General features: G+C 33.0%; 1 protein-coding gene across 1 annotated transcript; it reads left to right on the forward strand.

The window, feature by feature from the left end:
- On the forward strand, positions 5,262 to 15,805 carry LOC18604254 (myb-like protein L). The gene is made up of 9 exons (XM_018118266.1): positions 5,262 to 5,871; positions 7,029 to 7,519; positions 8,941 to 9,146; positions 9,683 to 9,853; positions 11,073 to 11,387; positions 13,594 to 13,752; positions 13,830 to 13,979; positions 14,580 to 14,789; positions 14,884 to 15,805. The coding sequence occupies exons 1-9, from the start codon at positions 5,436 to 5,438 to the stop codon at positions 15,527 to 15,529; spliced, it is 2,784 nt and encodes a 927-aa protein (XP_017973755.1). The 5' UTR covers positions 5,262 to 5,435; the 3' UTR covers positions 15,530 to 15,805.

The following is an 18,534-nucleotide window of genomic DNA, read 5'->3' on the forward strand; positions in this document are numbered from 1 at the left end:
GGAACCCCACTGAAATTTTGAAAACAAAAAATTTGTAATTTATTTTACACATTACATGCTGTATTTTAAAATTTGTCAATTATGTTGTTACATGCCATGTTTAAAAAAATATTACGCATCATGTTCAAAAAATGTTACACGCCACATTCACAACATGTTACATGCCATGTGCCATGTTCAAAAAATGTTACACGCCATGTTCAATAAAAATGTTACACGTCATGTGCTAACACATGTTATGTCAATATATTCTTTTATTCGTCATGTGCATTAGAGATGCATAGCGTGTAACAACTCTAGGCAATATCTTTAATCCATGTTCTAATTTACACAAAAACTTTCAAAAATTAATGTGTTGCAGTAATAAACCTAATAACATACCTTGATGTTGTTTCTGCTCTAGGGTTTGTTTATCGACGATATGGCCAGATGCTGGGATATAGACCATAGCACGATAACGATAGTGCTCAACAGATAGTTGACAGAGCTGATACAATTCAGAGATCTGAGAGACACAATGACAATGATGCTCAACAAAGAGTTGACAGAGCCGATACAATTCAAAAATTTGAAAGAGCTGATGATAATAGTGCTCAACAGAGAATTGACATAGTTGATACATTCAGAGAGTTGAGCGAGTTAAAATAGCTAAGCATTTATTTTCTCTATGGTAGGAGGGAAATATTAAGAAATTAATTTGCCAGGATATTTTTAAGGGTTTTTTTGTCTACTCATGCTTGGTTTTGAATAAAAACATAAAACTTTATATGGGTGACTATTTCTGAAATTACCTTATGAGGAGGCTTATTTCTCACAATTTTCTCTTAATAATATGTGCCAAATTTATCATACAACACACCTTAGAAAATATATATTTGCTCCAACAAAATTTAACAAATTGATGCAATAAATTAGATAAAAAATAAAGTGTAATTACATATGTTAGGTTGGGTCTAGCCCATGGGCAGACCCATGTATATGAGAGTGGTGTCACATGACACCACTCAATTTAAAAAATATTTATTTATTATATAATTTTTTAAGAGTTTTATATATTTAATACTACTATGAACCCACTATTTTTTTTTTTTGCAATTTTGTAGGAAGTGGGGTCAAAAGGTAGATTTTATTAAAAAATTTATATATTAATAATATTTAAATATTTTTTTAAAAAATATTTAATATTATCAAAAAGTAGATTTATTAAAAATAATTTATATATTAATATTTAAATTCTACATGAAAAGATTAAAAGTTTTCCTTCTATGATTTAAGATTTTATTTAAAAAATCAAAACCTAAACTACTCTCCTTTTGTCCTTGACTATGCTTTTCACTCTCCTAAAACAACTCAATTAGGTTTCAATTGTAAGTAATTTTCAATCTAAGTTAAGTATTTAAATATTTCATGTCTAAAGATTTTTTGATTAATTTGATAGTTTGGATTCATGATTATAATCTTGAAATTATTAGTCTTTCTTTTTTGGATTTATTTTGTAGATATTGATTATTTGATTTTTTTATTTAATTTTATGTGGTTTGTAGATGGTTATATTTAGTTCTGATCAATGAATAAAAAATTGTTATATTATTAATTATTGAACTTGATAATTTGCTATGTAAGATCATATTTTATTTAATTCTAATATTTTAGTTTATGCTAATGAGTAGTAATTTTTAACAATTTTTTATAATTTTATATAAATAAACCATAAAAAGATATTGTAAAAGAAAAAAAATTGTCTCACAAGAATCAGATATCAAGCAATAACAACAAAATTTTACATATGATTGTAGTCAACAATCTTTTAAGCAAAGTCATGTTGAATTTGATTTAAGTACTCTTTTGGCAGATCCTGAATTGAGGAAACAAATTTCTAAGTATCATCCTAATGATCAAGATGAAATTAGAAGAGCATATTTGCGGAAAAGGACCATGTCAACCTTGTGACCATAAGTTTCCTCAAAGAATTATTTGTGTGCTTCCTTGTCGATTTAATTCTTCTTGGTTTAGTGACTATGGTAGTTGGTTAGAGTCTGACATACAAAAACATGCTGCATTTTGTTTGTGTTGTTATTTATTCAAAAATGAAATCAAGAAGCAAGGGTGAGTTTCAAAGCAAGCGAGGTCTAAATCAAGAAACAAGTGTTAAAAAGGTAGGTGATATACATTGGGTTTCTCACTATGGAACATTATTAAACTTGATTGTTAAGTTTTTCTCTGTAGTTGAAGTGCTTAAGTTCATTGAAGAAGATGGACAAGAGACAAAGCAAAGAGTCGAGGCACATATTTTTCTTGATTTTTTACACTCAGTTGAATTTACCTTTACACTACACTTAATGAAAAATGTTTTGGGGATCACTAATGAGCTATCTTTGGCTTTGCAAAGGAAAGATAAGGACATTATAAAAGCTACGACACTTGTTAAAATATCTAAGCAACGCTTGCAAATAATGAGAAGTGAAGGATGTGAATCTCTATTAAATGAAGTTTATTCATTTTGCAATAAACAGGACATAGTAATTCCAAATATAGATACCACATTTGGGCTTTGAGGAAGGTCAAGATGCAAAGCTTTAGAAGTATCAAATTTTCATTATTATCATTTTGATATAATGAATGAAGTTTTATATTTGCAACTTGAGCAGCTTAATAATCGTTTCACTAAATTGAACATGAAGCTACTTCAATATATTACGTGCTTACATCTTGGCAAATCATTTTCTACCTTCAATAAAGAAAGATTGATTTGTATGGCTCAATTGTATCTTTTTGATTTTTCAGTAGTGGATTTAGTGGCATTTGAAAATCAATTTGAAAACTATATTGCAGACTTGCGTTTAGATGAGGAATTTGTTGAAGTTAATGAAATTGGTAATCTTTCAAGGAAAATGGCTGAGACAAATAGAAATATTGTGTATCTTTTGGTTTATTTGCTAGTAAAACTTACATTGATCTTAGCAGTTGCAACAGCATCAGTCGAAAGATCTTTTTCAGCAATGAAATTTATAAAGCACACGTTACACAATTGAATCAGTGACGAGTGGATGAATGATTACTTGGTGACTTATATTGAAAAAGATGTATTTGATAGTGTTTCTATTGATACTAGCATACAACGTTTTTAAAATATTAAAAATCGTCGTGGACAATTATAGTTTTTTTTAGATATTTTTACTTTAAAGTATTAAACGAATGTATTGAATTTATATTTTTTTAATTTAATATTAAAACTTCTACTATATCAATTTTAATATATTTATTTTTTAATTATTATTTTAATTATAACACCACTTAAAAAAATTCCTGGGCCCACTCTTGGTCTAGCCATTAGTTGACTGGTCTAAGTGTTGTTTGTCAACTTTTGTGGTCACATTTAATAAAGTGGGTCTTTTGATAGCTGAAATTAAGGTATTTTATTGACTATGGTGATATGTTGATAAACCACATTCATTTAAATGGGACAAATTAGAGACTTAAGTTGCTAGCAATCAATGGCATTGGCATGCTCCTATACACTTAAATTCAAGTCTCTTCATTCTTTTTATCTAAATATTTGGCATCTCATCTATAGCTTAAGTAAATTTATAAATCACAAGTCTACATTTTCAATCCAAAACATGTCTGATAGGTGGTGGAAAATTCATGTTTATATACTCAAGACTCATTTTATCTCTTACTAATATAAGATCCATGACATATATAATAGAAAGAAATATTTATTTGACGACTATTAAGAGAGGAGTCATCCACCAATTGAAATAGAGTCAACTTGCAAAGGAAGGTAGACCACACACACACACACACACACATATGTATCTTTTTGACAATTGAATAGTTTGATTACTCGTAAATTATATGAAATTGATAATATTAAAAAAATTAGTAATTCTCATGAACATTTCTTTTAGACTATTGTCACCGATATTTAATGTAAAGTTAAAATGTTATTTGAGAACTAAAATGTTATTTGAGAACTATCTCTTCAAGGGAAAACAAATTGAGATAGTGGGATTCAAATAGCAGATGAATCTACAATCCATGCTTTTTGTCTTTGAAGCAATAATTGAAGAATTGTAATTAGGGTAATATTAATTAGTACTTAATACTGGTTAGGATTATATTTTTAGAAAAATTTTTATATTTAATGCATTGTTTTTTGTTTTAAATTTTGATAAACTAATAAGTGCATTAAACTAAATTATTTTTAAATAATAATTTAATTAACTTTAAAAAGTACCCGTAACTATTGTAAATCGGATAACAATTGAAAGAAAATAGAAAAAAGAGGTCATCAAGAATTACATCAAAAGATACTTGTATGATGTAGGATTGCCGAAACTCCAAAAGATATGACGGCTAATCGTGAGAAATTTACTATTATTAGAAAGTCGGAACCATATAGACTCATACTAGAGAAATTGAAAGGAAAATTTTATTAGTATTGCATTCCATGTAATCACATTAATTCTCTTAAATGACGTAGAATTGCCAAAACCAACGGCAAAAGAGAAGACAGCTAGCCGTAGAAATTTTACTAATATTAGAAAGTTGGAAGGATACAAACTCAAATGGGAAGAGAAAGTGAAGGTACATTGCTACTTGTATGAAAAGAAAACCATCCAAATGTTCATGTGTAGAAAACTCCTTTCCTTTTCAAGTTGGTGCATGAGCCTCACATAAGCAAGTGGATAGTTTAAAATTTAAAGAGGTTTAATGCCAAGTTTCTCAAGTCAAGGGACTCACTCCCTTTATATATATCCCCAAGTCTCCCATAAGCAATTGCACATTTACTTGTCAATGAATGAAAAATGTGTGATGACATCCTTCCCATGGAAAGAGTCATCTTGTGGGGACAAAATTGCTGAGTCGATGAAATCAGCTAAGACTCGAGAGAGTAAGGCCTTGATGCCTCCATTAGTTGCGTGGGTTTGATTAACGTTGTGTTTGTGATTTCCTATCACTCTATGTACATAGTTTGTCTTGATGAATAATCTTAAAACTATTATGGTTATATGATAATAATCAAAGGTCATCACTCCAATTTAATGATTATGAAAATTTAAAAGATAATCATGCACAACTGTTTAAACTCTTATACTTTTATTTCAAATAAGTAGTAAGTTCGATTAGATTGGGTTTGTAGTCCTTAAAACATCCTACACCAAGTATTCATCTCCAGGGCTGTGGGGCCCAATTTGAAAGCCCATTTTCTTTGGAACCCAAAATATTAGTGGATCTCACCCTACCCAGACGCACGAACCGTTGTTTGGAATTGGAAGCTGTAGAGCCAGCTTTTCTCTCCGGCCTCGCTTCTCCTCCTGCTCCAACTTTTCGGCCTCCCCTGCGTCTTAGGGAGCTCCATAGTCATAGTCTCTTCAAGAATCCCTCACCAAGTAGAAAGCGCTTGGTTTTTCTACAAACAAGTCAGAACAATGTCTCTACACGACCAATACGACACCGGAAAAGAAAAAGACAGAGAAGCAGAAGAGGTAGATGAAGAAGAAGAAGAGCTCTCCATCAGCGACAACGACGACGGTTTTGACGAGGACATGGAAGCCCTAAAACAAGCCTGCCTCCGCACCGGCGCCGACCTTAACGATCTCCAAATCACCGCTTCCGACAATGACCGACCCTCCACTTCGGACGCCGCCGTCTCGTCGGCTGCTTTGGCGTATACCGACAGCGAGGATGATATGGAAATTTTCCGGAGTATACGGAGTCGTTTTGCGCTTTCAGTGGACGTTTGTGAGCCTCTGTCTATTCAGCCTCCCTGCACTCTTCCTCCAATTTCTTCTGATGACGATGCTGAAGATGATTTCGAGACTCTTCGCGTTATCCAGAGGCGGTTTTCGGCTTATTCTAGCAATGGTAAGTCCCAATTCTCTTTGAAATTATGATTTTACCGAGTGGCGGATTGAGCTTATGATAAAATATTATTATTTCGATAACAATTTTGCTGTTTCTGATGCAAATATATGAATTTTTAATTGTTTCATTATTTCCATTGTGTTGTCCTCTTAACTAAGTTGTGAATTGGAAAATAGATTTTATATATGGACGTCCTCTTCTATTTTTCAGTTCAAACTACTATGGTTCATTTGTGTTTAGTGTTGTTTCTTGTTTGTTAATAGTTTCTATTGTTATTTTTAATGTGGTTTTGCTTAACTTTGTGCATCTTGAATGATACTAGTTATGTTGGGGAAGATGGTTTGAACGTTGAATTATTAAAGTTATATTGAAATTCTTTAAATCGGATGATGAAGTTGCAAGTTAAAATGCAACTGTGGCTTGGTGGAAGAGAATGAACTGAGGAGAATGTCTATACCTAAAATTTTCTTTCCATTTTTTGGTTCAAAATTTTGAAGTCTAAGAGCTCTAATGAAGTCTGAAGCATTTTGATTGCGAACTGATTGAAAGTCCTTTCACATTGGTTGTCATCGAAATGTAGCAAAAGTATTTCTTTTTTAGTTTGAGGAGCCATTTTCCTCAAAGGTGTTTGTGAGGTTCTTTAGGGTAATCATCAAATTCGTAATTCATGATAGTGAATCTTGGGGGCTTATTCTTATTGATATTCAGGTTAACATGTGCTTATGTTATTGTTAGGTGTTCCTATTGATCTTTTTTTCCCTATGTAAGTTAACAAACTCTCACAATCTTTATTACTTTCTGTGTTGAATGCCATCCAGATGTGGTAAAAACAATGGTTCTTTGTAGTTTCAGACGCATATTGTATTTTAAAGGTTTTCTGTGAGGTTCTTTAGGGTAATGGTTGAAATTCATTATTTTTACTAGTGACGAGTAATCCTTTTTGGTACTTATGTTTTTTAATATCTAACTCTGATTTTAGGGCTTAAGGTGTTGTTAGCTGTTCCTATAGATCTTGTTTGTATTGATATCAATCTCTTGAGCTCTTTCTCACTCTATGTCTGCAGTCCATACATTTGTGTTAAAGCATGCAAATTACCCAATGGCTGCTCATTTATGCCCCTTGTTTACATTAATTTTTTTTAAATAATGTTCATCAGACACTCAGGGAATCAGCACAGAGGATCACATAGAGAAAACAGAGCCCATTTATATGACTAGCACGCCCTTACAGGATGCAACATGCAATGATATTTGTGAAAGATTTCAAGATTATGAGAAGGCTGGCAACATCTCCCACTTGTTAAGTGGCAATGCGGAGATGCAGCCTGTTGGTTTAGTTCAGTGGGATCACTCAGATGCCAACGAATTGTCTACACTGGCGGACAACTCGTCGAGGTTTCCAAAGTCTGCACAGCAGCTCATTGATGCTATTAAAAAGAACAGGTCTTATCAGAAGTTTCTTCGAAGTAAGTTGACTCAGATTGAATCGAAAATTGAGGAGAACAAGAAATTGAAGGAACGCGTTAAAATTCTTAAAGACTTTCAGGTTTCTTGCAAAAAAATAACAGGACGATCATTATCGATAAACAAGGATCCTCGTATACAATTAATTTCAGCAAGAAAATCACGGACTTCTAAGGATCCTGAGGTTATCATTTGCCTCTTTGCCATTTTATGTCTCTATTTTCTTCTCTTCTGGGAATGAAAACTAAAGAGTTTCAAATGCTTTTTGCAGCTAATTTGTCCAAAATGCATGTCCTGTGAACAAGCTTTGCAAGATTGTGATCTTAACCATTAACAAAGCATGCTACTAAATAGAGAGTCAAACCAAACTTAAACAATAGTTATGGTGTCAGTTACCTAGTGATGTCAGAGTAGATTTTGCTTAGCAAATCATGGTGTGATTTCAATGCTTTTTATGCAACAACAGTGACTTAAGACTTTTTCTATTAAGTGGGGTTGGCTACATGGATCATATTTTTCCATTTGCTCTATTGAGTGCAGTATCTTTCATTGTATTCCCATATATCCATTGCAGTCATCACAACCCTGCTCATTTTTTGCACGTTTTGATATTTCATTGCCAACATTCAGTGTCATATAGCATTTCTGGTCTTATACTCTTACCATTGCCTTTTATATCTTTCTTATGCTAGGTTATGTTTATTGCTATATTCTTCAAAAAGTGGCTTGTGAGCCTGTTATAGTTTTGAAATTTTAATTCAGGACATTTTGCACTTTAAAATGTTTTCTGCAAATTACATTAAATCTTAAGTTTCAATGTGAACTAACTAGGGTTTGGTACATTGATCTTTTTTCTCTATTCCTTGCAACTCATAGTATAATGATGTGATTTTATTTCTTTTTTCTTGGAGTTGGAGATTGGGGGGTTTTTGCACATAGAGTTAGCTTTCCCTATAATTTATTTGATCATATAAGAAATATGCCAATGATTCTTTTTAGTGATATTTTTGAGCTTCATTACAAATTTTGATGCGGTAAAACCTTAAGGTTGGTTCTATATTTAGGTACAGATTAATGGAAATTCATAGGGTGAAACACTGTTTTTTCTTCTCGTTCCCACCAGCCATCTCATAATGTTAGTCCATCTTTTCATTTTGGGTTTTTCGAAATGTAAGTCTATTGCTAGAAGTGGATAAGTGTTGATTATTGATTTAATTGTCTCTTTCTCACTGTATTAATTACCATATAAAAGCAAAAGAAATCAGTGAATTGGAGAGGGGGGGGGGGGGGGGGTTGTTCTTAAAAAGTAATATTATATGAAAGTTCAATCACTCCAACTTTGTGCTCTCAAAGGGGACTGATATTATAGGATAGAGGGAGGATACTCTAGGTGGAGGACGGTATTTTTTGAGGCATGGTTATACATTCAAGATATGTATGCTTTCTTCATATTAATGTTAGTTTTACCGGTGCACCTGTTCTTGTAGCTTTAATCACTGCAAGTCTAATTAATGACTTTGATTTAAGTATGATTCTAACTTGTTCTTAGGTTATTATAGATTGATTTTTAGTGGTGCCCTCTGCTGACGAGTATGACATGTTCAGTTGCTGCAGGTTAATGATAAAAACGTCTCTGCGGATTATGGTCCACCAGAGAACTCTAGTGTCACTAATTACAGAATGGCTTTAACAAAATTTCCTCTTGCACTTCAGAGGAAAAAATGGTCCAGGGAAGAAAGAGAAAATCTTGTAAAGGGAATACGGCAACAATTTCAAGAGAGTGCGCTTCAAGTTTCAGTGGATTGGTTCAGGTCTGTCCTTTCAATATCTATATCATTATATTTATGTCTGAAGTCTTATCTTAAATAGATGATGGCTTAGAACTCCCAAGGCTAATGGTTATGATCATGTTAGACGGAATACTATAGATGGAATACATTCTTTCTATTTTCCATTACATGTTCCTTGCAAAACTCTTCTGATATATCACTAGAGTTTGAGCCCCATGCTGGAGATGCACTGGTTAAGTGTGTTCCAGAGTATGTGGTGTAGCATGTCTGATAACAAGTTTTTGGAGCATAGCTATTGCATTTATAAGATTGTATGCTTATTCTTGAACATCTAAATATTCAATTAAAGGCAGAAATTAACAAAACAATGTGAAAATGGAAGTGTTATTTCTCTTATATTCTTCGAAACTTTAAAGACTTCTTACTACAAGGAAAATTTGTGTTGTTCAATGTTCATCTAACTTTTGGATACCACTGTATTTAGAATGATACATTTCCACTCTTTTGACTTTCTTTGGCATATTTATGTATTATACTCATGCACTTTGTGTTGCCAGTAGTGCAGATGGGTCATCTGGAGATGGAAGTAATTTGGATGACATTATAGCAACAGTCAAAGATCTTGAAATCACCCCTGAGAGGATTAGGGAATTTCTTCCTAAAGTGAATTGGGATCAGTTAGCTTCCATGTATGTCAAGGGTCGTTCTGGTGCAGAATGTGAAACACGGTAAGTATCTCCTGAACAGTAATTTTTTTCTAAAAAAATGAAATTGATGTTTGAAAAGCATTTCATGCATTCTTAAAGCATTTTGTTTCTTTGAATAGTTGCATCTTTTGACTTTCTTGACTAACATAATATATAAAAAAATGTATTAGCTATATAATTTTGAAGTCTGGTAGATTTTGGTTGGTTAATGTCACATTTGGGAAATTTAACCGTGCCTCTAAATGTTGGCCCAATTTGTTGCGATGCAACATGTTATGACCTGATAACAAGCATCCACTTCTTTCTTTGTTTGTTGTCTGAAACACTATTACATACCTAATGTTGTTCAGTCGCCTTTGAATGCTGGAAAACTTGCTTCCTTTCTGCTTTAAAGATTATAATGCTGCTTCTAGAGTTTCAATATTTCTACTTATCTAGTGATATATTGCATTTTACCTTTTTTTTTATTGTGCTTTTGTTGTTCTGTCATTGATTTTCGTATGTTTTTACTTTGCAGAGAACATTTTGACATTTACTTTATCTTACATGCTTCTTGTTTGTTTTAACTTCCGTTTCATGCTTGTCGTTCCAAAAATTTTGTTTACTGCCCCCCCTCTCCCCCGCTTCCCCCCCCCCCCCCCCCTTGCCCCCTTTTCTCATTCTTTTTCATTTTTGGGGTGAGAAAGTACATAAAGCATGCTTGTGTTGATTGTGAGTGCTCAAACTCTCTCTGTTTCCACCATTGGAAGAATTTCTTACATCTTATCATCCTTGGACTTTTAGTTGCACAGAGGTCATGATTTCTATGAAGCATGTGTTAACGAGCCTAGCAAAATTTATACTTACTACCACAAGTAATGCATCCTAGGTTCATGTTTATTTTGTTTCTGGCCTCAATCTATGCAGTTCTTAACTAGCTTTTCATGTTCATTGATTTTCTCTGAAGCATGTGTCCTTCAATAAGGCTAACTTATCAGATGTCTATAACGATGACCATCACAGACGTGTTTACAACTGTTGGATTTGAATAGAAGTGCAAGGTTTTTGCAGGTCATAAAGGTGGGACTCCTACATGCATGCTTTGCTCAAAACAGTGTTGCTGAATGCATTGGTGATGATTGTTGTCACAGATTTTTGTGATGCTCTCATTTCTCATGCACTTGAATGAGAATCATTGTATAAGCATTGATTGCTTTATTATGCTTTTATTTTGTCTTGATTTCTTCATTGATTTTTGCAGCTGGTTGAATCATGAAGATCCCCTCATCAATTGCAATCCATGGACTGCTGAAGAAGATAAGAATCTTTTGTTTATTGTTCAAGAAAAGGGGATTAGTAACTGGTTTGACATTGTGGTATCGTTAGGTTCGAACAGGACCCCTTTTCAATGCCTGGCACGTTATCAGAGGAGTTTGAATGCGTGCATACTAAAAAGGGAATGGACTGAGGAGGAGGATGATCAACTTCGTATTGCTGTTGAAGTTTTTGGTGAATGTGATTGGCAGTCTGTTGCTTCTACTTTGAAAGGACGGACTGGCACTCAATGCTCTAATAGGTCAGTTAGCCATTTCAAAGATTATTTTGGCTTGTGTTTAATTTTAGTGATACCTTTCCAGCTAATGACACAAAATTTGTTCATATTAGACTCGTTGCTAGTGAATGAATTGACAAGGAATCTGTAAGTAAAAAACTTTGCATTTTGCTTTAAATTTTTTTTTTTAATTTATGAAATGTGAATTATTTTAATATAGACTAGCTTCTCTCAATTAATTTTATCATAGCCTTTCTTATGTTATAGATCTCATCCTTTATGATTTAAACGACGAAAGGTTATAGATATCTCATTTGAACAATTCTAAATTGTAATGATATAGGAAACAGTTCATAAATCATGCGCTTCAGGCAGTAGGAAAAATTTGAGGGGAAGCCTTTCGTTGACATAGGAGTTACATTACATAATGAATGTATGACTGATACATAATGGCTCCCTAATGCTGGATCTTAACTTGAGAAAATTTGAAAATTTAGGTTTTAAGGATTTAATTATTTGTTGGGGCCTGGCAAGAGGCTGCTTCATTGGCTATTCGTCGTTGGAAAGGGAAGGTTGGATTGCAAAAGTCAGGATCAGTAGACTTTTAGCTACGTAAATAACTAGGGGAAAGAACAATTAAAGAGTTAAGAGCAACATAGACATTACTACGACTACAATTTTTGAGATCACACCTGGATATAAAATGTAGAATAAATCAGAAATTGCAGTTTCACACAATTATTACAAAACCAGGATGCAGTGTTCATTCTACGGCAGTGTGCATCATCATGTGATAGCTAGGAATATACAAAATGGTTTCTGTTTCTCTTAGAATTTTTCTCTTAAATTGTTTTCAAAGGTGGAAATCAGGTGCATGTGAGTCTGTTTTTGGTCATTTGGGTTTGAGCTATTTATTGATTTGGTAATTTTGAGTTTCAAGCGGGTTTTGGGTTGAACAATGAATCAATTTCTTGTTTTTAGCCAATTTTGACTTCAGGCAATATATTGATAAATAAGCCATAGATATTACAATATAATTATTTAGGTAGACATAAACTTTAACAGGATTAATTCAAAGGGTAAATTTACAAGTATATTAATAAAAATATCTTGGTTAGCCAATGTAAGCTTTCTCTTTTGTCAAACTATATATTAAAAGTTGCTCAAGAAGTAAATGACTAGAGATTGCTTATGTGGGTGGTAAGTTAAAAGTCGAATGATGTAGCACACGGGGTTAAAGTTACCCAACTTTTCTTATGAATATATCCTCCTGATGAAAGCATAGGTTCTGCCTTAAAATGGTCCTTAGCACCTGGAATTGTCTCCCTTTGCACCTAAGTCATTTCAGTTTGTATATCAAAATTATAAAATCATGACATTGAAATGTATGCGAATGCGTAGATTAGTGTACTTCAAAGTTTTATTCAGAATTTTACATGTTTAAAATCTTGTTTATATTTTTATATCCATAGATATAAGTATATCCACATTTTAGGAGTTTCAATAATCAATGCTAATGTCTAAAACCTTGCTTCTATTCAGCTATGTCTCTTACTATACTGATATCAATATATCTATGCTGCATTTCATATATCAAAATTATAAAATCATGACATTAAAATGTATGTAAATGTGTAGATTAGTGTACTCTAAAGTTCTATTCAGAAATTTACCTTTTTAAAATCTTGTTCATATTTTTATATCCATAGATATAACTAACAATATATCCACATTTTAGGAGTTTCAATAATCAATGGTAATACGTAAAACTTTGCTTGTATTCAGCTATATCTCTTATTATACTGATATCGATAAATTTGGTCTCAATGTTGTTGCAATGTCTGTGCTGCTTTTTCAATGTAGGCGTTCATTTAAGTCCATGGAATTTTTGGTTTGTCAGATGTATGTTTTCTTTTTTACATCATCTTTTTGTTACAAGGGCATTTTACATTGTCAATAGCACTCCCATGTATTCTAAATATTTTATGTTTAATGACCTGCACTATTTGATCTCACGTTGCCATCGGCGTTTCTGAGCTGAAACCTCCACTAAAATAATTCCCTGCATCACCCAATTCCATGGAGGGGCCATTTAGGACCCTATCTACTTTATGTTGGTAATGCATGCTTTACATTGTTTTCAAATGGGAAGGATATGGTAGAACTAGCTTCTTTTTAGGATTGTGTAACGTCATTTAATTTATACTAATGAGATTTTTATAGTATACAGATGGATAAAATCACTTCACCCAACCAGGCAAAGAGTGGGTAGATGGACGCATGATGAAGATAAACGCTTGAAAGTGGCTGTGATGCTTTTTGGGCCAAAAAATTGGAGAAAAATAGCTGAAGTTATTCCTGGTCGAACTCAAGTGCAATGTAGAGAAAGGTATGGTCTAGCAATCTTTAGGTCTAGTAAGATGGTGTTAATTAAATAGAATTGTTAATCTTTCACTATGGTGGCAGGTGGGTCAATTCTTTAGATCCGGCTTTGAATTTGGGCAGATGGACTAAAGAAGAGGATTTGAGGCTGGAAGCAGCTATTGAAGAACATGGATATTACTGGTCTAAAGTTGCCACATGTATGCCTTCACGAACTGATAATCAGTGTTGGAGGTATGAAAATGTTGATTTTAACTATTGGCTTACGGTGTTGTCAAGCTGAGCTGAATTTACACAGTAAATTTGAAGCTTGAGTTGATTACCGAACTCAAGCTTGGAGCTTGGCTTAAGCTTGCTTGGACTTTATGTTTTATACTTGGGCTTGACTCAAAATAATATCTAGCTACTTGAGTTTGACTCGATTAGGCTTGATTGCCATCTAACTAAAATTAAGTTGCAGATTGAGCTTGAGTATGAGCTCGAGTTTGGTTACATGCTTATATTAATATTTGCATATTATATATAAAAGACTATATTAATACATTAAAAATAAAAACTTCAATAGGTTTCTGAGCTCTCTTAAGTGAGTATTGAATACTCAAACTTGGCTCATTCAGCTAGCCGAGCTCAACTTGACAGTAAACGGGTTAAGTGTAAATATTTTGAGTCGAAACCTGAATAGCATGTGAGTAGGGTTGACTTTGTTACACCTCTACTTGGTTAAGCCTTTATCATGCGTTATTTTTCCTTCTTATTTTTGTGTATTTTTTAATACTATGTTTGCTTAATCTTTCTGAGCAACTTTCTAATCTCAACTTCTGTCTTTATAACTAGGAGATGGAAGACATTGCATCCAAAAGCAGTGCCGTTGCTTCAAGAAGCTAGAAGAATACGTAAAGCTACTCTTGTATCTAACTTTGTAGATCGGGAATCCGAGCGTCCTGCCCTTGGCCCTAATGACTTTTATATTCCATTACAATTGACAAATTCAACTTCTGAACCCGAAAATACAAATCTGCCAAGTAAAGGAAAAAGGAAAGAAAGGTACAATGTTCAAAGCTATTTTCATTCTGTTTGTCTCTCTCTTTTTCCTTTTAACTTGTCCTAATTCTAGTTTGATTTATCTTCTTGTATGCAGAAGAAGGATTATTAGTGCTGAAGATTTTGAGAACCTTCCATCAAGTAAAAAGGTGGAGAAGAGGGGAAATAGTTCTCTAAGGCAGCACAGCAGGAGCAGAAAGCGCAATGAGCTGTCTGGAGCTAAAGACGACGCTACGCTTGCCTCTTTTCTGCAAGATAAATTGAAGAAAAACATTCCATCATATGCAGATGGAGATGAGATGAAGCTTGCTGGCTTTCTTCGCAATAAATCGAAGAAGAGAAGGCATCAAATTGCTGAAAATGCACATTTATCAATTATGAAAGGGCCGGAGCAACGTGACAAGACAAATCAAATACAATTTGGTTTGCAACGTTGTGAGGCTAAAACTAACTGTGATGGGGTAATTCCTGAAAATTCTATGTTCCGCAGCAGTTTGAAGCAAACTATAATGTCTAGTGACATGAACATTGTGGGAGATGACATTGTAAATGACACTGTTGCCCCCCATGAAGTTGTGAGAGAACCAGACAGGATTGACCAGGAGGGTAATTGTGAGGCTGATGGCATCACTCTTGTGCAGTTGCGCAAGAGATTAAAGAAGAGGGGGCCAGCTTCCTCTTGTATGAGAAGGGAATCTGAGCTGCCTTCCAAAGAGTTGGATGAGCCAAGGCACAATGATTAGTTGCTGTTGCCCTCCACGAGGCTGTGAAAATTTTGCATGTAGGTACATAGTACATTGTGCAGACAGGAAATGAGATGGGAATTTTGCATTATAGGATGTAGCATTGGTCCTCCAGTTTTGTAATTAGGTTATTTTTGATCCTTGGGCTTAGGCCAGCCGATACCCGATATGAAGAAAAAGAGAAAGTAAAGTAGTAAAATTATACAGCCAAATGTATACTCAACATTTCGTTATCCTACCAAATGATATGATACAGTCTCATCTTATTCCTGTTTACATCAATAGTTAGATTACTTTTACACAAGCTGGTAGAAAGGAAGAAAGTGAGGAAAGAAAGTAAAAAAATGAAGGAGAGGAAGGAAAATTGTTAATTTTCTTTGTGTTTGGTTAAAAAAAGCGAGCTGGAGGAGAAGACGAGCGATAAGGGAAAGTCTGACCGCAATGCTGCGCCATCTTTTTTTGTTTTTTCTTAATTTGCAATTTGGACTTGTCAATCCAAGGCCTAAATGGTCCATTAAACCCAATTAGCTTTAAATCTCAATTAATGAATTGGACTTCTAGTCCAATTAATAACTAGGTCTTAATCTGAAGTTCAGCAAGTTATAAATTAAAGTTATAACGATTCAAGTTTGAGCAACATTGATCTAGCAACTTTTCAAGTTTAAATCATATGACTTTCAAAAACTTAATTTGAAATTGTTAATAATGATTATCCTTAATGTCCTCATAAGTGGCACATATCACAATTACAATCAAAGCTCATTCCATGAGACCAAGAACTAGTGCAATGTGAAAGTCCATATTGGACTGGCACACGTTCTAATACTATTATACCCCAACTCAAAAAATTATTTGGGTTAAAGTATTGACGTATCCCTAGTTAAACAAATAGGTTTTTAAAATAATTGGGCCTAAACCATTTTCATATGCTGACGTTTATTGGAATATAATTAGGGTTAGTATAAACACATCATCGAAACATAACAGTCACTTCCTTTAGTGAAGAAAACCTAAAGCTAAGAAGAGAATTTCACAAGCATATTTTTGTGTAGGACTTGATTTTCAAGAGCAACTTAAAGAATAAACAATCAAAAGACTATTGTTGGATTTATCATTACAAAGTGAGTAAAAACCCTCTCTTTAATTGAAGAATAATATTTGATTGATTTAGAAGGATTTGAATTAAGGTTGATGAGACAAACCTAAAGGTTTTGTAGTTGTCATGTCTTTGTGATCTAGCTTAGGTTGGGCCGATTGATTTTATTGATTATCAATTATTCAAGAATTAAATATGATTATATGCTTACTTAGTGATGAGGAGGAATAGGATTTTATGAATTGAAAAGGAAAATGTGCTAAAAGAATTGAGTTTTGTATATTGTACTGTCACTTTAAGTATGATTTTACACTGATTTATGATAGTTTTGCTATTTTAGTTATATATGGTTAGAAAGTTACATGAGTCTATTTTTTAATGAACTAAACGCAAGTGGATTTCGAGTTTCTTACGTAAAGATATAGTTTTCTGTTGTTAAGACAATGCAAACTGCCTGACAATAATGCTAGTGGCAATATTGAAATTTTTCTGCATTTTCCCTACAGAAGTGGCACACGTTCTGATACTATTATACCATAAACCAAATAATTATTTGGGCTAAGGTATTGATATATTCCAAGTGAAACAAATAGGCCTTTAATATAATTGTGCCTAAATCATTTGCATATACTTAAAGTTTATTGGAATATAATTAGGGTTAGTATAAATACATCATCTAAACATAGTGACCACTTCCTTTAGTAAAGAAAACCTAAAGCTAATAAGAGAATTTCACAAGCATACTTTGTGTAGGACTTGAGGATTTTCAAGAGCAACATAAGGACTAAACAATCAAAGACTAATGTTGGATTTATCACTATAAGGTGAGTAAAAACCCTTTCTTTAATTGAAGAATAATATTTGATTGATTTAGAAGGATTTGAATTAAGGTTGATGAGAAAAATCTAGAGGTTTTGTAGTTTTCACATGTCTTCGTGATCTAGCTTAGGTTGGACTGATTGATTTTATTGATTATTACTTAATTAAGAATTAAATATGATTATATGCTTACTTAGTAGCTGGATGAGGAAGAGTTAGATTTTATGAATTGAAAAGGGATATGTACTAAAAGAATTGAGTTTTGTCTACTGTACTATCACTTTACGTCTAATTCTATATTGATTTATGGAAGTTTTGCAATTTTAGTTATATATGGTTGGAAAACTATATGAGTATTTTTTGATGAACCAAACGAAAGTGGATTCCGAGTTTCTTACATGAAGATATGGTTTTCTTTTTGTTAAGACAATGCAAATTGAAGAATTTAACAAATGAGTAAAAACCATATTTAACAGAAAAATGAGTAAAAACCCTTTTTTTAATTGAAGAATAATATTTGATTGATTTAGAAGGATTTGAATTAAGGATGATGAGAAAAATCTAGAGGTTTTGTAGTTTTCATATGTCTCCGTGATCTAGTTTAGGTTGGACCGATTGATTTTATTGATTATTACTTATTTAAGAATTAAATATGATTATATGCTTACTTAGTAGCTGGATGAGGAAGAGTTAGATTTTATGAATTGAAAAGGGAAATGTACTAAAAGAATTGAGTTTTGTCTACTGTACTGTCACTTTACGTCTAATTCTATATTGATTTATGGAAGTTTTGCGATTTTAGTTATATATGGTTGGAAAGCTACATGAGTCTATTTTTTAATGAACCAAATGGAAGTGGATTCCGAGTTTCTTACATGAAGATATGATTTTCTTTTTGTTAAGACAATGCAAATTGCCTGGCAACAATGCTAGTGGCAATATTGAAATTTTTTTGCATTTTCCCTACAAGAGTGGCACATGTTCTGATACCATTATACCCCAACCCAAATAATTATTTGAACTAAAGTATTGATATATCTCAAGTGAAACAAATAGGTCTTTAATATGATTGTGCCTAAACTATTTACAT

Source organism: Theobroma cacao, chromosome 3 (assembly GCF_000208745.1).
Source record: "Theobroma cacao cultivar B97-61/B2 chromosome 3, Criollo_cocoa_genome_V2, whole genome shotgun sequence".
NCBI classification, from domain to species: domain Eukaryota; kingdom Viridiplantae; phylum Streptophyta; class Magnoliopsida; order Malvales; family Malvaceae; genus Theobroma; species Theobroma cacao.

Excerpts from the sequence above, each read along its gene's own strand:
- LOC18604254 (XM_018118266.1), top strand. The coding sequence starts at position 5,436 with ATGTCTCTACACGACCAATACGACACCGGAAAAGAAAAAGACAGAGAA. Across the intron at positions 9,147-9,682 it reads GTTTCAGTGGATTGGTTCAG|TAGTGCAGATGGGTCATCTG; the intron begins GTCTGTCCTTTC and ends TTGTGTTGCCAG. Across the intron at positions 11,388-13,593 it reads GGCACTCAATGCTCTAATAG|ATGGATAAAATCACTTCACC; the intron begins GTCAGTTAGCCA and ends TATAGTATACAG.